This window comes from Bufo gargarizans, chromosome 4 (assembly GCF_014858855.1).
Source record: "Bufo gargarizans isolate SCDJY-AF-19 chromosome 4, ASM1485885v1, whole genome shotgun sequence".
Classification (NCBI taxonomy): Eukaryota; Metazoa; Chordata; class Amphibia; order Anura; family Bufonidae; genus Bufo; species Bufo gargarizans.
This window is the reverse complement of record NC_058083.1, coordinates 507,029,816-507,048,827: the sequence shown is the minus strand read 5'-3', so window position 1 is coordinate 507,048,827 and position 19,012 is coordinate 507,029,816. Positions and strand designations below refer to the sequence as shown.

Here is a 19,012-nt window from a genome sequence, read left to right as displayed (position 1 = left end):
CGTATCTGACACGAACCAGAAATATGGTCGCGTGAATGTAGTCTAATGGGTTAGTTTCATAACGGACAAAAGTCCAGCTGTCCATGGATGGTCATTCACCTGAACGTTGTCGTATAATACTACATGTCCCTTGCAGCGTTCCATGACTGGAAATATCTGTCTTGGGGTCCGCATCCGTTCGCAATTTTGCGGAACAGGTGCGCACCCATTCATTTTCAATGGGGATGGAATGCGCACTTCTGGATCCGCACTTCCGTTCCGCAAAAAAATAGAACATGTCCTATTCTTGTCCGCAATTGCGGACAAGAAAAGGCATTTTCTATGAGAGTGCCGGCAATGTGAGGTCCGCAAAATGCGGAACGCACATTGCCGGTGTCTGTGTTTTGCAGGTCCGCAAAACACACATGGACGTGTGAATGGACCCTTAGGTTCCATTCACACGTCCGCAAGTGTTTTGTGGTCCGCAAAGTGCGGATCCGCAAAACACGGACACCGGCCATGTATGATCCGCATTTTGCGGACCACGCATGGCCGGCACTATGATAGAAATGCCTATTCTTGTCCTTTGCTGCGGACAAGAATAGGACATGCTCTATCTTATTTTTTGCAGGGCCACGGAACGGAAGTGCGGATGCGAGCAGCACATGGTGTGCTTTCCGCATCTTTTGCTGCCCCTTCGAAATGTATGGGTCCGCACCCGTTTAGCAAAATTGCGGAACGGATGTGGACCCATTTATGCAGACGTGTGAATGGACCCTAAACAAGACTATCCTTTGGAAAGTCCGGCTCTGCTGGGTGTGTTGGGAGTCCGCGACCATGAGCAGAAACGGTTCATCTCTGGTGTCATAAGGCTGTGTAGCAGTTGCCTGCACAACCAGTGGATGATGGCGCAACCCCCAACATGCATGTTACAAAAAAATAGAAAGAATAATTATATGACTATTTATAAGACATTTTTCATATTGTGAAAGACTGAGACTGTACTTAACATGAAACCTTTGAAGGTGAAGGGGGGGGGGGGGGGTGCAGAAGAATGTGAAACGTGTTGTAACAATTGGTGCATAATCTGCCGGTGCTTACCAGATCCTGACACCTCCACAGGCAGATAAGGTCAGGTTTATGCTGCTGCCGTATGTGCAATCCAAACAAGATGTTTATCTCGGGTAAGTTATAATCCTCATAGATGATGTCAACGCTCCCGAGATCCTTCTATGGAGAATCACCTACAGAGCAGGAACAAACCAGCTGTAGTCTTTAAGGGATTAACCACTAGTCTTCTAGACTCCATTTAAGGCTGTCTATAACTTCTGAACCAACATTTTATGGCATCTAAAATAGAAAATGAAGCAACTGACTTGGTTACAAATGTCTTATAGCTTTCTGCATACAGCTCCTATGCCCATGTGTCTCCATGGTTACAGACTACAAACACCTTTGTGTGTAGTCTGCTCCTGCAGTCATGTGTTACAGAAGAAGGAAGTAAATTGGAGGAGAGCAAGGCCAACCATACTCTTACCCTAAGTTCAGACCTGAGCGTTTTACAGCGCGTTCCTACGCGCTGTAAAACGCTCAACACGGAGAAACCAATGATTCCCTATGGGAATGGTTCTCACCTGGGCGTTTTACAGCGCGTACGATCGCGCTGTAAAACGCCCGACGCTCAAACAAGTTCTTGAGCTTTTCCTGGGGGCGTTTGTCGCGCGTTCCCGCACATAGATAATTGGGAACGCGCGACAATGTGTGCACGCCTGTCTCTGTATGCGCGATTGTAAACGCCCGTACAATCGCGCATACAGAGCGCCCGTTTCAGAACGCTCAGGTCTGAACCCCCTGTTAAGATCTCTCTTCAGGAGGATCCAGGCAGATTTTTTTAAGGCTACTTTCACACTTGTGGCAGAGGATTCCGGCAGGCAGTTCCGTCGCCGGAACTGCCTGCCGGATCCATCAAAACGCATGCAAACTGATGGCATTTGTCATACGGATCCGTCTCTCCGGTGTCATCCAAAAAAACTGATCCGGCCTTTATTTTTTTCACATTTTCTGAGCATGCTCCGACCTCAATGCCTGATCTTTTTTGCCGAAACACTCGGGGCCGGATCCGGTATTAATGCATGTCAATAGGAAAAAAATGCCTCATCCGGCATTCCGGCAAATGTTCTGGAATTTTGGACAGAGATAAAACCGTAGCATGCTGCGGTATTATCTCCGTCCTGAAAAGTCAAAAAGACTGAACTGAAGACATCCTGATGCATCCTGAACGGATTGCTCTCCATTCAGAATGCATTAGGATAAAACTGATCAGTTATTTTCCGGTATTGAGCGTCTAGGATGGAACTCTATGCCGGCAAAGAATAACGCTAGTGTGAAAGTACCCTAAATGAAGTGATTTACAATTTTTCTAGTTATACCATTCTCTATTAAATAAAGAGTCACTATGCTTTCACACAATGTCATTTTAAGTTCTCCATCGCTACACAGCACTTACCAAAGAGAAATCTCTCAGTAGTGCGCAGCCTCAAGTTTTGGGCCTGCAACTGATTAGTTATATCTTCGCTTTTTACTAACTGCAGTGATGGCCTGTAGCTAGGAGACTTCATCAGAATCCACTGTGGAGGTCTTCCTTCACTACAGTAAAGTTTAAGTGGCATCAGAAAAGCCCTCTTGTCCCCTCGGCTTGGCTTTGGAGATGGCATGGTTGTCCAGGCTGAACGTGTGAGCTTCAGAAAAAAAGCAGAGCCAATAAGAGCCTAATCTGATCACACATTCACTCGGACCCTCTGACTTTGATCCCATCTCCAATCGATAGGTTCCATTAGTGAAATTTTGTTATAGAGGAAAGTGAATTCACTAAACTGCGATTCAGTCAGAATCCTGAATTTTTCAAAAGCACAATAAAGTTGTCCAGTGCAAGGAATACATTTGCCTGTTACATTAGTATTCTACTTACTGTTTGTTTCTTAGTTTCTTGGGGCAATGGCAAATGGTAATTTTAGCAGCCTCTCTATAAGAAGAAAACATTTTGGTGCATTGGTGGGAAAATATTTTGGGCACATTTTTACTTTGTTCTACCGATGAACATTTTCACTTAATTTGTTCAGTATGAGCCTTTTAATCCAGCATGCGATGGTCTGGAAATCCTATTTACCCAGCATTGGATAAAATCAGTCCCAATGCCGGATTACCAGTTCTACTGCTATGATTATCACTCTTGTAATAGGAGATTATGGGATTATGGCTTTGAGCAAGAAAACATTTTTTTGTCTGGGTGCAGCATAAAAATGACAACCAGTATAAAATCATGAATTCCACCCCAGACATTGACCATCAGTGATCACTTACTGTAAATACTCCCACATTGCACCACAATGTGTCACCCATAGGTTTTGTCTTGCTCAATGTAATCTGACTGTAGTGCCTTACCAAACATCCCTCACATTTTTAATACATGAGTGTACTGATCTTATAGGTCTCCAGAGCTGTCTTCACAGTTCTGCTGGTTGTCAGTGGATATGGTTAACACGCTTGTTTTCAGACACATCCAGTTTAGAAGAACTCCTATAATGCAGTGTTAGAGCTGGTTCTGCTGCATAAAATGGATAAAGTTTGGACACACCTTCTCATTTAAAGAGTTTTCTTTATTTTCATGACTATGAAAATTGTAGATTCACACTGAAGGCATCAAAACTATGAATTAACACATGTGGAATTATATACCTAACAAAAAAGTGTGAAACAACTGAAAATATGTCATATTCTAGGTTCTTCAAAGTAGCCACCTTTTGCTTTGATTACTGCTTTGCACACTCTTGGCATTCTCTTGATGAGCTTCAAGAGGTAGTCACCTGAAATGGTCTTCCAACAGTCTTGAAGAAGTTCCCAGAGATGCTTAGTACTTGTTGGCCCATTTGCCTTCACTCTGCGGTCCAGCTCACCCCAAACCATCTCGATTGGGTTCAGGTCCGGTGACTGTGGAGGCCAGGTCATCTGGTGCAGCACCCCATCACTCTCCTTCATGGTCAAATAGCCCTTACACAGCCTGGAGGTATGTTTGGGGTCATTGTCCTGTTGAAAAATAAATGATGGTCCAACTAAACGCAAACCGGATGGAATAGCATGCCGCTGCAAGATGCTGTGGTAGCCATGCTGGTTCAGTATGCCTTCAATTTTGAATAAATCCCCAACAGTGTCACCAGCAAAGCACCCCCACACCATCACACCTCCTCCTCCATGCTTCACGGTGGGAACCAGGCATGTAGAGTCCATCCGTTCACCTTTTCTGCGTCGCACAAAGACACGGTGGTTGGAACCAAAGATCTCAAATTTGGGCTCATCAGACCAAAGCACAGATTTCCACTGGTCTAATGTCCATTCCTTGTGTTCTTTAGCCCAAACAAGTCTCTTCTGCTTGTTGCCTGTCCTTAGCAGTGGTTTCCTAGCAGATATTCTACCATGAAGGCCTGATTCACACAGTCTCCTCTTAACAGTTGTTCTAGAGATGTGTCTGCTGCTAGAACTCTGTGTGGCATTGACCTGGTCTCTAATCTGAGCTGCTGTTAACCTGCGATTTCTGAGGCTGGTGACTCGGATGAACTTATCCTCCGCAGCAGAGGTGACTCTTGGTCTTCCTTTCCTGGGGCGGTCCGCATGTGAGCCAGTTTCTTTGTAGCGCTTGATGGTTTTTGTGACTGCACTTGGGAACACTTTCAAAGTTTTCCCAATTTTTCGGACTGATTGACCTTCATTTCTTAAAGTAATGATGGCCACTCGTTTTTCTTTACTTAGCTGCTTTTTTCTTGCCATAATACAAATTCTAACAGTCTATTCAGTAGGACTATCAGCTGTGTATTCACCTGACTTCTCCACAACGCAATTGATGGTCCCAACCCCATTTATAAGGCAAGAAATCCCACTTATTAAACCTGACAGGGCACACCTGTGAAGTGGAAACCATTTCAGGTGACTACCTCTTGAAGCTCATCAAGAGAATGCCAAGAGTGTGCAAAGCAGTAATCAAAGCAAAAGATGGCTACTTTGAAGAACCTAGAATATGACATATTTTCAGTTGTTTCACACTTTTTTGTTATGTATATAATTCCACATGTGTTAATTCTTTTTGATGCCTTCAGTGTGAATCTACAATTTTCATAGTCATGAAAATAAAGAAAACCCTTTGAATGAGAAGGTGTGTCCAAACTTTTGGTCTGTACTGTATATATACACTCGCCTAAAGAATTATTAGGAACACCTGTTCTATTTCTCATTAATGCGATTATCTAGTCAACCAATCACATGGCAGTTGCTTCAATGCATGTAGGGTTGTGGTCCTGGTCAAGACAATCTCCTGAACTCCAAACTGAATGTCAGAATGGGAAAGAAAGGTGATTTAAGCAATTTTGAGCGTGGCATGGTTGTTGGTGCCAGACGGGCCGGTCTGAGTATTTGACAATCTGCTCAGTTACTGGGATTTTCACGCACAACCATTTCTAGGGTTTACAAAGAATGGTGTGAAAAGGGAAAAACATCCAGTATGCGGCAGTCCTGTGGGCGAAAATTCCCTGTTGATGCTAGAGGTCAGAGGAGAATGGGCCGACTGATTCAAGCTGATAGAAGAGCAACGTTGACTGAAATAACCACTCGTTACAACCGAGGTATGCAGCAAAGCATTTGTGAAGCCACAACACGCACAACCTTGAGGCGGATGGGCTACAACAGCAGAAGACCCCACTGGGTACCACTCATCTCCACTACAAATAGGAAAAAGAGGCTACAATTTGCACGAGCTCACCAAAATTGGACTGTTGAAGACTGGAAAAATGTTCCCTGGTCTGATGAGTCTCGATTTCTGTTGAGACATTCAAATGGTAGAGTCAGAATTTGGCGTAAACAGAATGAGAACATGTATCCATCATGCCTTGTTACCACTGTGCAGGCTGGTGGTGGTGGTGTAATGGTGTGGGGAATGTTTTCTGGGCACACTTTAGGCCCCTTAGTGCCAATTGGCCATCGTTTAAATGCCACGGGCTACCTGAGCATTGTTTCTGACAATGTACATCCCTTCATGATCACCATGTACCCATCCTCTGATGGCTACTTCCAGCAGGATAATGCACCATGTCACAAAGCTCGAATCATTTCAAATTGGTTTCTTGAACATGACAATGAGTTCACTGTACTAAAATGGCCCCCACAGTCACCAGATCTCAACCCAATAGAGCATCTTTGGGATGTGGTGGAACGGGAGCTTCGTGCCCTGGATGTGCATCCCTCAAATCTCCATCAACTGCAAGATGCTATCCTATCAATATGGGCCAACATTTCTAAAGAATGCGATCAGCACCTTGTATATATATATCACAATCTCTTTGTAGACATTGAGCCAGCAGTGAATGCTAGGAGATTTCTGCTGTGAAGCCTGCAGAATTGTAAATGCAACATGAGACTGGTGAATAAACATGAGACTGATGAATTATACTCCAGAGTGCAGCTCTGGAGTATAATACAGCATGCAACTCCGGATCAGTACAGGATAAGTAATGTAATGTATGTACACAGTGACTCCACTAGCAGAATAGTGAGTGGAGCTCTGGAGTATAATACAGGATGTAACTCAGGATCAGTACAGGATAAGTAATGTAATGTATGTACACAGTGACTGCATCAGTAGAATAGTGAATGCAGCTCTGGAGTATAATACAGTATGTAACTCAGGATCAGTACAGGATAAGTAATGTATGTACACACTGACTGTACCAGCAGAATAGTGAATGCAGCTCTGGAGTATAATACAGTATGTAACTCAGGATCAGTACAGGATAAGTAATGTTTGTACACAGTGACTCCACCAGCAGAATAGTGAGTGCAGCTCTGGAGTATAATACAGGATGTAACTCAGGATCAGTACAGGATAAGTAATGTATGTACACACTGACTGTACCAGCAGAATAGTGAATGCAGCTCTGGAGTATAATACAGTATGTAACTCAGGATCAGTACAGGATAAGTAATGTTTGTACACAGTGACTCCACCAGCAGAATAGTGAGTGCAGCTCTGGAGTATAATACAGGATGTAACTCGAGATCATACTCATTTACTCGTGACATTAGTCTGGTAGGTATCACATGGTTTGGTTTGGATACATTACTTTGCTGACTTTTTTTTTTCCTTTGACAAGTTGCATTCTGTATGTCGCAGCTGTACAGACTTGTATCCGTCTGCTTATCTCTGGATACCTCTCCCTCGTGCATACTTCTGTGACAGAAGAAACAAATGGTGTGTGCAGGGCCTCAGGGGAAGGACCGGCAAGTTCTGCTGAGCACAATACCCATTGCCCGGGGCCTTGTTTTTCTCTATAGCCTTCTGTCACACTGTGGTCTTGTCGTGTTGCATTCCTTGTGTGTTTTATTGCTTAATCTGTCAGCCATACTTGGCAAAACTTCAGAGACCTATTCAGGGCTATTGAAGCGGAGGTGTGCTCCTTGGTTGGAACAAAGAGCAAGGCTAAAGTGATGCAGACGGCCTTCAAGCCAAGGTTGACCTGTGTGGGTTGATCAGAATGGACGTCATAGAGCTCTGCATTATCATCCGTTACCCATTTATTTAACACCTTCATATTCACAGACCTCTTACAGTATGTTGATATATATTGCCTTCTTTTACAGCAGAGGAACCTATTGGACCACCTCCGTAGTACAACCAAAACCTATGCACCCCTATAGTCCTCTGACACAATTGCATCTATTTAGGTTGAATTTCATATTTATCAAGACCCTATGAAGTATCACTGTGCTAATTATTTACCAAAAATACCTGCATCCGATGTGATCAGTTGATATGATGATGATGGTGGTAAGAAGTCCTCAATATTTTTTTCAAGGACTTTCAAGGCGCCAGGAGCCAGTGGAGATCATCCCATGGGCCGCTTGGCTCTCTAAAGACCCAGTCATGACATAAATCGAGAGCAACCAAAATATTTAGGCATCGGTAGCTTCCAGGTGCTTTGTCTCCGTGGCTCCTGGAATTTGTCAGGCGTGGCACAATTTTTAGTTATGGTGCTAAATCTCCTGGCAAGAAGCCCAGTTCTTCTTGGAAAGATGGCATTTCTTAGTCACAGCATCTTAAGACCTAGCTGTTTTAAGATGATGCTAGGTTCCAGCACTATCCTATGTTAACTTGTTGACAGACACTAACTTGGGGATATTTTGCCAAAAATCACTTCGTCATAGACATGTATGTATAATGGTGGTATTGTCCTGTGTAATAGTGCGATTATCTGTTTGGATCATGGTCTGTTTTTTTTTTTTTTTTTTAGGCCTGGACCCAAGACAAAGCTCTGCTGGAAGATTTACTTCACCAAGTGGCCTTGAAACATAAAGCTCTTAGGTGAGACCTCGTGCTTGTCAATTTATCATTTTTATTCCCATCACTTGGGTTTCGGAATTTGTGAAATGTCTTATTTAGATCCTAATCTACGTCATCTAAATTTAAAGACCATGGGGCACATTTATTAAGACCGGCGTTTTAGATGCCAGTCTTAATAACCCCTATACCTGGCAGGGGATCCGCCGGAGTTATAACGAGGTGCAGGTCACTACATAACTTCGGGGGTTCCTCCGCCAATTCTAAATGTAAGTCGGCTTCCTTGCTGTCTTACATTTAGACCTTTTTCTACTCCTAAAACAGGCGTAGAAAATGGTAACAGAGACGGACCTGCCAGCCTGTCCCCTTCCTCGCCCACGCCACGCCCGCCTTTTTTTAGACCTGGCGTCAGCGGGAAGAAGTTGCAGATTGCAGCGCAAAGGTTCTGCGCCAGAAATACGCCTAATTTAGGTGTATTTCTGTTTGATAATTGACCCCCTTAAGAAAGATAAAAGTACCTTAGATAAATGTCAGCCAAAATCTGCATCAGCTGACCAATGCGGGAGGTTCAGGTAAAGAAGGATCAGACATGTCGGGTTACAGCATGGCTGATCTGACAGCATTTTATTCCCATTGTAAAATGGCTATATTTGGCAAAGATGTAAGGAATACCACTGGCCGTGGCCATCTATAGCCTCTTCTAAGCTCTCCTCTCACGTCCTATTCCCCCCCTAAAGGTTCAGTGTTTGTACAGAACATCACGAATTATAGTGCGCTCAATGTAAGGAAAGTTACACCTCCCAGAATGCAGTGCAGCGGGGACCATTGCATTAAATTTCAGTTTAGTGCGGTCTTTTTCCCAAATCTGAGTATAGGGTATGTGGGTATATATGGACTAAAATCTACAGCCATATTCTATAGGGGAAGGGTTCCTCGCCTCCAGATATTATGTAGCCTCCTAGCAGGAGAATATAATGATAATGTGACTGTGATTGAATGGCTGACGCGTTTTGTACTGTACGTTGCAGTGGGATGCCTCCGGAAGAAGCTGAAATTCTCTACATAAAAGAAGTGGAACATTTGGATGGCTACGGACAGGAGTGTTTCCATGTAAAGGTATTTATACTGGAAAAAAGATATGAAGCATGTGTGACTCTATGCTGCCACCTATCAGTCATTGGTTGTATTGCATGCCATACAAATTTTTGGAAAGTTTGTCCGTCACAATGGATCTAAACAGATGATTTCACTACCATCGACAAATAGTATTGTAGTTGTTTACTGTTTGATCGTGGTCACTGAGATATTGGCATGTGTTCGAACAACTTCATTGCAGGAAGAAATTTCAGAAACAAATTCTGGAAATGTTCTATTCCTGAAAGATCAGCTAACCTTTTTTGGATTATCAGTAGGCACAATTGCTACCTGCTCACCAATTGATGAGCAGCCCTCGACACAGAAAGCTTAAAGCGTGCCTGAGTTTTCAAAAAAAGTTTGTATAATGGCTGTGCAGTTATAACTGTGAAGGAGCACTTATGTTTGACCTTCCCTATTGGTTTTTCAGCCAAATTATTCGTTGCTTCAGCTGCACATCTAGATGCATTTCATTCAGAAGCAGGGGCCTCTCTCTTCTGTGGTGTGTCAGCTCTGTACTGCTGTGACGTCCTTTCCCTTATTTTCCACAATGTTGTTTTTTTTTTTTTTTAGCTCTGGAGATCACAGAACAGATAAGGAGGGGGAAATCGCAGAAAGGCAGGAGGCTCCTGTGATCTTAAGAAGCAGTGTAGAAGCAGTTCAGCTAGATCTGACATGCCCCCATTTCCTGTAAGCTGTGTTCGAGGTCTCTGTTACTAGGGACTGATCTTGCCCAACAACAGACGGTGGACTACAACTTAGGTGGAAGTGAGACCCCTAGTGGCCATGACTTTGCAGCTTTTTTTTAGGTGCATGCAGGCAGATTTTTTAAGTGAAGTGATTTAGAAATGTGCTAATTACACCATTCTCTTTTAAATTAGATGAAATTGTGTGAAAGCACAGTGACTCTTTAAACTCTTCCTCCTGTCCTGTCCGGTCTGACGTCGGGCAGGGAGAGCTGCAGGGTTCATGCTGGCTGGTATAGTTACTAAGGCAATCAAACGATGCCCGGAGAGTTTTCTAAATTTATGATCAAATTAGCTTGGAGGATTGTTCAGGAAAAGAGAGCGAGTGATCTGGAGACTGAGCTGTCACTCTGCCAGTCTAATGAACTCATCACAGACTGGCATTCTGCAGCTGCTATGTATTGTGAAACGTAGAAGCTGCAGTAGCTAACCGAAGCAAAATTGTTAAAAAAAAAACTATTAAAAATACTTTTGTTTAGCCCCAAATAAATCCAAATCAATAAAAAAACATGGCCCCAAAGGTGTCCAGAGCCTTTAAACATTGCAATAGTTGCATCATGCTGCGGCAAACCCTGTCAAACCATCCTCCATTATCCTGTTTCAGCCATGATCCACCAATTTCTGTATACTCACAGGGCTATCGAGTGGCACGTGGGAGGCATCCAGCGTTTCACTGTTTGAGAAGCACTGCGCTACGAATGGGGCACACACGATAAGGATGCGTTTTAACTGATCCACTGTGATTTTACATGTATCCTATTTTGGGCTTGTAGGACAGTCATGGCAATGACATCAACCTCTGGATTTTCTTTGTGGGGATTTTTGCCGGAGACAGTTTTGGAAAAGCAACCACATCTTACAGGTAAGCATACTGTGCGAAATCAAGGCGGTGTTCGCATCACGTTATGTGAACGCATTTGGATCATTCGCTGGGAAAAGTGAACCTAACCATAGAGTATGCCTTTTTTACTGTATAGGAAATTGCAGCGGAGGAAGCTTTTATATACAGTATAAATACAGTATATAATAAGCATCTACCTCATGGTACATGCTTTGTGGAGTATTGGTGATATGCAATACAGTGGTATATGTCAGTGTTAAAGGGGTTTTCCAATCCGTTTTATCTTACCAGCAGGTCCGACACCCCATATCCCTGTTGATCAGCTGTTTTGCAGTAGCTCCGATGTTGGAACTACACACATTGTGCAGTGGACGGAGCGGTTATTGCACGGCTGCTTTTATTGAAATGAATGGTAACCAGCTCTGACCACTACCCAATGGATTGAGCTGGTGCCTACTTTCTGCATCGGAGCGACTGCAGAAGAGCTGATCAGCGGGGTGTCACTCCCCCGACCATCCGATACTGATGGCTTATCCCGAGAAAAAGCACTGGACGATCCCTAAAAGGACTTTGACAACCCCTTCGCATCTGAGAAAACTCCCAATGTGGTGTGATCAGAGTGGAATACATAGTGATTTAAAGGAGTCTTACAAAGTGTCAACAAATAAAGTTTTTCGATTTCTGAATGGCCGCTGCAGCAGAAATATAAGGGTATAAAGCCAGCACAGATCAAGATGCCAATCCGCTGCAAAATCTGCATGTTACCTGTGCCTTTTTGCTGCAAATTCGTGTACATTTCACCACTATACATTGAAATCTGCAGTGAAGATTTGTGCCATTTCCGCAACATAATGAGCATTCTACAAACCTGAGATTCCAGAGCGTGCTCATTTTACCGCTACGTATGCATGGAGTTTTCAAAGCCACATCCACATGGATTGTACTATTGCTTGCTGTGGATTTGCGGTGCAGCACCCATCGATGTTGGCAACCGGTTGGCCAGCACCACAGTTAAAGGATAACTGTCATATTTTCATCAAAAAATCAATTTTAGCATATGTTACTGCAGCACTAGGCATAAAGCAATCTTTATTTTATTCACTTACCACTGTTTTCCTTGAGTTTTCCCCTTGGTTACGGCTGTTTTGAATCTTACATTATGAGGATCTTCTCAAGATGGCTCCTCTGCCAGTTCTCTGAGGCCAAAACTGCATTGCCTCAGGTCACATACAAACTTGCTGTAGCCGGCAGCTTCCTGCCAGCCAATCAGATTAGATTACCGAGAGACACGCCTCCTCACTCTGAAGCCTAATGCAGGCATGCAGTGTGAAGGACCGCCCCTCTGTCTTCCTAGCCGGAGACAGACAAGCAAAAGCAATGGTCTTTTAAGGGAGCAGTGGAAAGGGACAGAGGACATCAATGAAAGCTGTTATTATAAGGTAATTACAGATCTTTCGACAATCATTGACAGACTAACTCAGGTATACATGCCTAGATCTAATAAACTAGCAAATAAAATAAAAATATGACAGTTATCCTTTAATCACTGGCCACGGCGGTGTCCACTTCCCTTACGTCATAACCAATGGTCACATGGCGCATGGGGATCCAATCTACACAGCAGCCAGTGATTGTCTAATCGGATGTTTACACCGATGGAGCCCAGCAGAGCATCGCAGGGCCAGAGGGGAAGGAGCAGGGAAGCTGGCACTGGGAAGCAGATAAGTACGCTTCCCTTTCCAGGTCCGGCCAAGTGGGTGGCTTCCCAAACCCTCTCCTTCTCATTGTTGTACACCCCCTTTAAATCAGGGATGCTCAACCTGCGGCCCTCCAGCTGTTGCAAAACTACATCTCCCAGCACCTGTGGGCTGTGCAGGCATGCTGTGAGTTGTAGTTTTGCAACAGCTGGAGGGCCGAAGGTTGAGCTTTCCTGCTTTAAATGATAACTATTCAAACGGCGCCGCTGATCTCTGGCTTAGAGGAGGACAGTCCTAATATAAGGTGCCGAAGATAATCCATAACTATAATATTAATAATAAGTCATTAACAAGGAAATCCTTAGCCACTCCCAGCGCTCGCATAAACCCTACAAGCTGTTCATGTTTCTGTATTCCTGATGGGTAGAGTGTACATCGGGGGGCCCTTGTATATCGTACCCTGTCCCTTTTTATATGGCCCCATTGTTCCTTGTAGACTCCTAAGACCTGTATTATTTCCAGTATTCCGCCTCATTGCCTCCACATTCACTGAATCCATTTCCCAGCGGGGTCTAATGGATCCATCCTATGTACCGGCGACCGTGTAAAGTAATATCAGCAATTATTATGCAGATGGACTATGTAATAAGTTCCCAGGGAGCGATCTCCCGGCATTTTGAGTGTGTAGGAGAAAAGTGGACCCTGACCAGTCCTTTATCTGCCTGCAGCCGAGAACATGGCTATTTTTTTTTATTTTTTTCACTTAATCTTCCCACTAGCAAGTGGATGAATAGAGCACTTCTATGTCCTGACATGGTCGGCTAGAGATATGTTTCAGCCACGGAGAGATGAATAGCTCTTGAAAGCATCCTAATGGTAATCTGTCCCGCGAGCCCTGCCAAGCTGGAGGCTGGACGGGCAGAGATATCGCTGGCGTGCCTGTGGAATGTCGGAATGTGAATCTTGGCAGAGCTAACCTGAGATCTTGTCTCCAGGTGGAATGACATTGGGAATATCACACACAACAAGTCTGCAATTGTACTGGAGCTGAACAGAAAGGAAGAGAGCATCTTTTTTCACACGGTAAGTGAGTAACCTCCCCCCAACACCCTCACATTCCTGCAAACCCTGTAATGTGTGAGATTGTCACACGGTTCTGCAGTTTAAAAAAAATATATTGAATATACAGTACATACATACAGTAGCCTGCATTATACTCCAGAGCTGCACTCACTATTCTGCTGGTGCAGTCACTGTGTACATACATTACTTATCCTGTACTGATCCCCAGCTACATCCTGTATTATACTCCAGAGCTGCACTCACTATTCTGCTGGTGGAGTCACTGTGTACATACATTACTTATCCTGTACTGATCCTGAGTTACATCCTGTATTATACTCCAGAGCTGCACTCACTATTCTGCTGGTGCAGTCACTGTGTACATACAGTACATTACTTATCCTGTACTGATCCTGAGTTACATCCTGTATTATACTCCAGAGCTGCACTCACTATTCTGCTGGTGGAGTCCCTGTATACATTACATTAATTATCCTGTACTGATCCTGAGTTACATCCTGTATTATACTCCAGAGCTGCACTCACTATTCTGCTGGTGCAGTCACTGTGTACATACATTACTTATCCTGTACTGATCCTGAGTTACATCCTGTATTACACTCCAGAGCTGCACTCACTATTCTGCTGGTGGAGTCACTGTGTACATACAGTACATTAATTATCCTGTACTGATCCTGAGTTACATCCTGTATTATACTCCAGAGCTGCACTCACTATTCTGCTGGTGCAGTCACTGTGTACATACATTACTTATCCTGTACTGATCCTGAGTTACATCCTGTATTATACTCCAGAGCTGCACTCACTATTCTGCTGGTGCAGTCACTGTGTACATACATTACATTACTTATCCTGTACTGATCCTGAGTTACATCCTGTATTATACTCCAGAGCTGCACTCACTATTCTGCTGGTGCAGTCACTGTGTACATACTTTACATTACTTATCCTGTACTGATCCTGAGTTACATCCTGTATTATACTCCAGAGCTGCACTCACTATTCTGCTGGTGGAGTCCCTGTATACATTACATTAATTATCCTGTACAGATCCTGAGTTACATCCTGTATTATACTCCAGAGCTGCACTCACTATTCTGCTGGTGGAGTCCCTGTATACATTACATTAATTATCCTGTACAGATCCTGAGTTACATCCTGTGTTATACTGCAGAGCTGCACTCACTATTCTGCTGTTAAATTCACTTAAATCTCACGCTAATACTTAAAGGGCTATTCTTATCTTATAAAGTGAGAATATGCCATCATGTTGGGATCAGTCGGGGTCCATGCTGTGGAACCCCCACGAATATAAACATGTTTTCCCAGAGCAGAGGAGTGCAGCACCTCTCCATTCATATGGGGGTCACATAGTTTGTGATTTCGTAGGTGCACACCGGTCTTTGTGGACTACCCCTAATCTGATAACCTGTCAGATATCCATGAAATGGGACCCTCTATCATCAAAGAGGTCACCTCTCCTGACAATAGTTATATTCCACATGACATAACAATTCTGAATCATCTTTGCTTAGAACTCTGCAATCAACCATTCCTCTGTTATACCTCTTGGAAATGTATGAATAAACTGTCCACTGGGTGTTCTCTTTCCACTCGCCAGTGGGGTGTGTCCCTACGTAGACGGCATTGATTGGGACGTACCAGACTGTGGAAGGACACGCCTATTGAGTAGGGGGAAGGATCACACTGATGTCCTTTTATTTATAGATTTTCTGGAGGACTAACAGAGGAATCCATAATGCAGAGATCTAAACAAAAGGAAGTTCCAGAGTAGTTATTTCCCAGGAATACAAGTACATGTCAGGGGAGGTGACTGGGCCTCATTTAAGAGGACTGTTCTGTGCCCATGCTTCGGCAGAGTGTAATGTAATAGGGTGTCACCGCGTCCCCTCCGCTTCTATATAAACACTGCAGACGTGATGACACCGCTCTGTTTATTGCTTTTCAACAGGATGACATCGAGAACAGCAAATATATTTCCCGGCTCTTCGCCGCTCGGATGAAATTCTACAAAGACCATAAAATCTGCACAGAGTGAGTGATCCGTAGATGCCAGCGGGCGATATCCTGAGGTTTATAATGGATGTTGTGTATTGTGTGAGAGCCCGTGCATCGCCAGACCAGACTTCCCATCACTGTAGATATACGCCCCAAACCCAACCTGGGAAACCCAAATTTTCCGAGACTATCTCTGTGCCAGACTGGTTTTCCATGGGTCCATCAGAGGAGATGGTTCTGAGATCTGCCCTCCATCTATACGGAATACGTCCACTGTTAATTGCATTGTAATCTCTGTACACGTATCGCCGATGAGCTCTAATAGGTAATTCGTGATCATCCCGTCAGAAACAGATCCTAGTGCAGAGCGACCGGCTCCAAGATCAACTCCATATGTGGTTGTCTTCTGCTGGACCCTTGACTGGGCCCTCGGGTGGGCTAGTCTGACCCAGTGATCTGCAACCTGTGGGCTATAGCATCCAGGATTATGTATGAAACGATTAAAGGGATTACCTAAACCTTTAGGTTAACTATTAAAACCTAATCTACACATGAAGCAAATAATATTTGTAGTTTCCTTTTTTTTATTTTTTATTTTTAACTTTTCCTAGCACCGGAAGGTCAGGAGCCTAATGTGCTTTAGAATCCGTACTGTCGTACAGCGCTGTGAATGGGGGTATGGATTCCTCTGCATTGAGCGCTGTACAAGCCGAGGCATCGTTACTCCTGCCTGTACCAGCGCTGCTCTCCTAAAGCCTGGCATGGATGGCACAGGCAGAGGAGCGATGTGCTCCTGTGCCCGCTCTGCTAAAGCCGGACATAGCCCATCTATACCAGGCGATGCTTCGGCCTGTACGGCGTTCAGTGTGGCTGCAGAGGAATCCGTATTCCCATACATAGCACTGTACGAGAGAACGGATTCTAAAGCGCAATAGACACCTCAACTTCAGGCTACTATATTGATAGTAAAAGTAAAAAAAAAATAAATTTAAGTATATTACAAATATTGTTTCCTTCATATGTAGAATAGGTTTTAATATAATTTATCCAAAGGTTTAGGTACCCTTTTAAGATGTTCTTTAGTTATGGACCCCATTGTATGTGTGTAAGGCAGCCTGAGCAGGATCACCCCGGCCAGTATACAGTATGCCATGCCCATCAAACAGCTCCTCGTATCTCAGCTTCCTGATGGTAATAATTTATTTGTTAACTGTAACCTATCATTTACTTCTGATTAACAGAATACACAATACGCCACCCACCGTCCGGCGACATTCAACTTGGGGAAGATCCTCCATGGTAGGTGTCTTTTTAAAGGAGCACTCCAACCTAGATATTAAATAAGATCAAAGAAGACGGGTCAGCTCTTCTGACATGTCTGATAGAAACATAGAATGTGTCGGCAGATAAGAACCATTTGGCCCATCTAGTCTGCCCAATATACTGAATCCTATGAATAGCCCCGGCCCTATCTTATATGAAGGATGGCCTTATGCCTATCCCATGCATGCTTAAACTCCTTCACTGTATTTGCAGCTACCACTTCTGCAGGAAGGCTATTCCATGCATCCACTACTCTCTCAGTAAAGTAATACTTCCTGATATTACTTTTAAATCTTTGCCCCTCTCATTTAAAACTATGTCCTCTTGTAGCAGTTTTTCTTCTTATATTCTCTCCTCTTTTACCTTGTTGATTCCCTTTTTGTATTTAAAAGTTTCTACCATATCCCCTCTGTCTCGTCTTTCTTCCAAGCTATACATGTTAAGGTCTTTTAATCTTTCCTGGTAAGTTTTATCCTGCAATCCATGTACCAGTTTAGAAGCTCTTCTCTGAACTCTCTCCAAAGTATCAATATCCTTCTGGAGATATGGTCTCCAGTACTGCGCACAATACTCCAAATGAGGTCTCACTAGTGCTCTGTAGAGCGGCATGAGCACCTCCCTCTTTCTACTGGTAATGCCTCTCCCTATACACCCAAGCATTCTGCTAGCATTTCCTGCTGCTCTATGACATTGTCTGCCTACCTTTAAGTCTTCTGAAATAATGACCCCAAAATCCCTTTCCTCAGATACTGAGGTTAGGACTGTATCACTGATTTTATATTCTGCTCTTGGGTTTTTACGCCCCAGGTGCTTTATCTTGCACTTATCAACATAAAATTTTAGTTGCCAGATTTTTGACCATTCCTCTAGTTTTCCTAAATCCTTTTCCATTTAGTGTATCCCTCCAGGAACATCAACCCTGTTACAAATCTTTGTGTCATCAGCAATAAGACACACCTTACCATCGAGGCCTTCTGCAATTTCGCTGATAAAGATATTAAACAATATGGGTCCCAGAACAGATCCCTGAGGTACCCCACTGGTACCAAGACCTTGGTCTGAATATACTCCATTGACTACAACCCTCTGTTGTCTGTCCTTCAGCCACTGCCTAATCCATTCAACAATATGGGAGTCCATGCACAAAGACTGCAATTTATTGATAAGCCTTCTATGTGGGACAGTATCAAAAGCCTTACTAAAGTCTAGATAAGTTGATGTCTACTGCACCTCCCATCTATTATTTTAGTCACCCAATCAAAAAAATCAATAAGATTAGTTTGACATGATCTCCCTGAAGTAAACCCATGCTGTTTTTGATCTTTCAATCCATGGGATTTTAGATGTTCCACAATCCTCTCCTTAAGTATGGTTTCCATTCATTTCCCCACTATTGATGTCAGGCTTACTGGCCTATAGTTGCCCGATTCCTCCCTACTACCTTTCATGTGAATGGGCACATTTGCTCATTTCCAATCTTCTGGGACGGCTCCTGTTGCCAGTGATTGGTTAAATAAATCTGTTAATGGTTTTGCTAGTTCACCGCTAAGCTCTTTTAATAGCTTTGGGTGTATCCCATCAGGCCCCTGTGACTTATTTGTATTAATTTTAGACAACTGACTTAGAACCTCTTCCTCTGTAAAGACACATGCATCAAAAGATGCATTAGTCTTCCTTCCTAACTGAGGTCCTTTTCCTTCATTTTCCTTTTGTAAAAACTGAACAGAAGTATTCATTGAGGCAGTCAGCTAGTTATTTATCTTCTTCCATATACCTTCCTTTTGTTTTTAATTTGTTAATTTCTTGTTTTAGT

At 43.5% G+C, this 19,012-nt stretch overlaps 1 protein-coding gene across 2 annotated transcripts in view; it reads left to right on the top strand.

Moving 5' to 3' along the window:
• PTPN14 (protein tyrosine phosphatase non-receptor type 14) overlaps nucleotides 1-19,012 on the top strand; it is a 111,971-nt gene that overhangs the window by 66,245 nt on the left and 26,714 nt on the right. For both annotated transcript variants that reach the window (XM_044290782.1, XM_044290783.1), the window contains exons 6-11: nucleotides 8,310-8,380; nucleotides 9,385-9,472; nucleotides 11,010-11,098; nucleotides 13,770-13,857; nucleotides 15,830-15,912; nucleotides 17,118-17,175. In XM_044290782.1, coding sequence (XP_044146717.1) covers nucleotides 8,310-8,380; nucleotides 9,385-9,472; nucleotides 11,010-11,098; nucleotides 13,770-13,857; nucleotides 15,830-15,912; nucleotides 17,118-17,175 — 477 coding nt within the window. The remainder of the gene's footprint in view (nucleotides 1-8,309; nucleotides 8,381-9,384; nucleotides 9,473-11,009; nucleotides 11,099-13,769; nucleotides 13,858-15,829; nucleotides 15,913-17,117; nucleotides 17,176-19,012) is intronic.